Source organism: Montipora capricornis, chromosome 2, assembly GCF_036669925.1.
Source record: "Montipora capricornis isolate CH-2021 chromosome 2, ASM3666992v2, whole genome shotgun sequence".
In the NCBI taxonomy this organism is placed as follows: Eukaryota; Metazoa; Cnidaria; class Anthozoa; order Scleractinia; family Acroporidae; genus Montipora; species Montipora capricornis.
Genome location: NC_090884.1, coordinates 41,598,873 through 41,600,649, shown reverse-complemented (window position 1 = coordinate 41,600,649; position 1,777 = coordinate 41,598,873). Strand labels below are relative to the sequence as shown.

General features: G+C 44.7%; 1 protein-coding gene across 1 annotated transcript in view; it reads right to left on the bottom strand.

Annotated features, from left to right (window-relative positions):
• LOC138038004 (bcl-2-related ovarian killer protein-like) overlaps positions 1 to 998 on the bottom strand; it is a 3,029-nt gene extending 2,031 nt beyond the window's left edge. The window contains exon 1 of the mRNA XM_068883825.1: positions 265 to 998. Coding sequence (XP_068739926.1) covers positions 265 to 771 — 507 coding nt within the window. The 5' untranslated portion in view covers positions 772 to 998. The remainder of the gene's footprint in view (positions 1 to 264) is intronic.
• Positions 999 to 1,777: the final 779 nt, after the last annotated feature.

Below are 1,777 nucleotides of genomic sequence, written 5' to 3'. Positions count from 1 at the left end.
ATTTGAACCAAAATTCGTCATTTTTTAAAAAATAGAACACGCTTCTAAATGAAGAACATAGAAAACTCTTAAATCAATGACAAACGCCTTTTTTAATCCTGTGAAGCGGACGCTGTTGCCCTTTAGTATTGGTCGGTATTGCTTTTCGCAGCTAAAGCGATACCGATGTTCATGAGAAAAGGAATCTCACCGATTGAAAACACGGAAGTCTTTGAAAAATATATGTGTAACTAAAATGTCGAATCAAAGAGCACAGTCGCTTACCCATCCTCCTTGTCCTCGTATCCATACTGCCAAATGATCCAACACATAAAGTCGTACGCAGTTCAACACGGTTTTCACCAGCTCTGGTCGGCCCTGGACTATGCAGTCTGAGCTAAGAGCAGCGGAAAATGCAAACAACGACACAATCCTTCCCCAAGTGACTCCGTCACGAAACAACTCGCGGCCAAAATGCCGAAAAATGTCACCGACTATCACTTCGCTTCGCAACTTAACCTTGAGATGTTTTGATACATTGTTATATAAATGTGGGTATGAAGACTCCAGGAGCTCGCCGACTTCGATAATTTTCGCAGAAACTGAAGATATTTCTTGAGACACGGCTTCGGGACGTATAAATGCAAGACCAGACTCGATATTTGAGCGTTTCAGTCGCTCCTCGATGTAATCAAGGCAGTACAAATTTCCGTCGTTCGCAATCGAGACGTACTCTTCGTTCAGTTTTGCTTCTATAAAGGGTTTCAGCTTTTTGGTGACTGACTTCAGCATCGTTTTTCTGGTCTCTTATCCTGGTTTCTCGGTGTTGATCGCAAGGGAAAACCGAAGCAAAAACGTATGCATAAAATCTAGAATGACAGGTGAATTTTATGAGATTTAGGCCTGGGAGCAGGTGACCCATTTCAGCTTCGTCGACTTTAACAGCACTACAATGATTTCTTCATTCTGAACAGCATTTAAATTGATTTTCATCATTCATTGTTTGATAGAGATGTTTCATAGGATATAAAGTACAGAATCTGATTTTGATCCCTTGTGTTTATTTGAGTAAACCGGTCAAGTAATAGTAGATTGTATTTTTTAGTACTTAAGAATCAGGTGTTTGACCCCGTCTGTCACATTAAATGCCAAGGCCCCCACGGTGTCGCCTGCGACAGCTTATGCGGTGAAGAAAAACAAACGCCGGGCCCCCGGGACACAATTTGATGAACACAAGTGTCCAAGCCCAACCACCTCCAACGTGCTCATAGCCGGTGTCCAGACCACACAGCGTAGTTGGAAAACTTAGATATTCTAGAAGAGCACCATGGTTAGGAAAATATGGCAACAAAGCTTGGTTTTGGTCATGACGTCGTCGTACGACCGATCCTCCGTTCGTATTCAGCTTTCCATGTAAGCCAATAAGCAAAATGTTGGACTGCTGGAACCCGCGTATTTTGGCGGGAAGTTGCATGACAAGAGTACTGCATTTGACACTGCATAAAACGAGCAAGACAGCCAAAGAAGAAGCCAAAGAACAAGCTAAGCTTGGGGAGTCAGGGTGGTTTAGTGGTAATCAACCGTGCCTCCCACCTCTGTGACCCGGGTTCAACTCTGGCCTCGGGTCGTATGTGGGCTGAGTTTCAGTCGATCTCAATCCGAGGGTTTTTCTCCGGGTACTCCGATTTTCCTCCCTCATCAAAATCGACTCCCAGTCTATTCCATCAGGCTGTGGTGCTGTGCTTCGAGGTCATACATGGTCGTGTTCAGGGGCCGAGCGCCTAGCCGGCTGCACAGC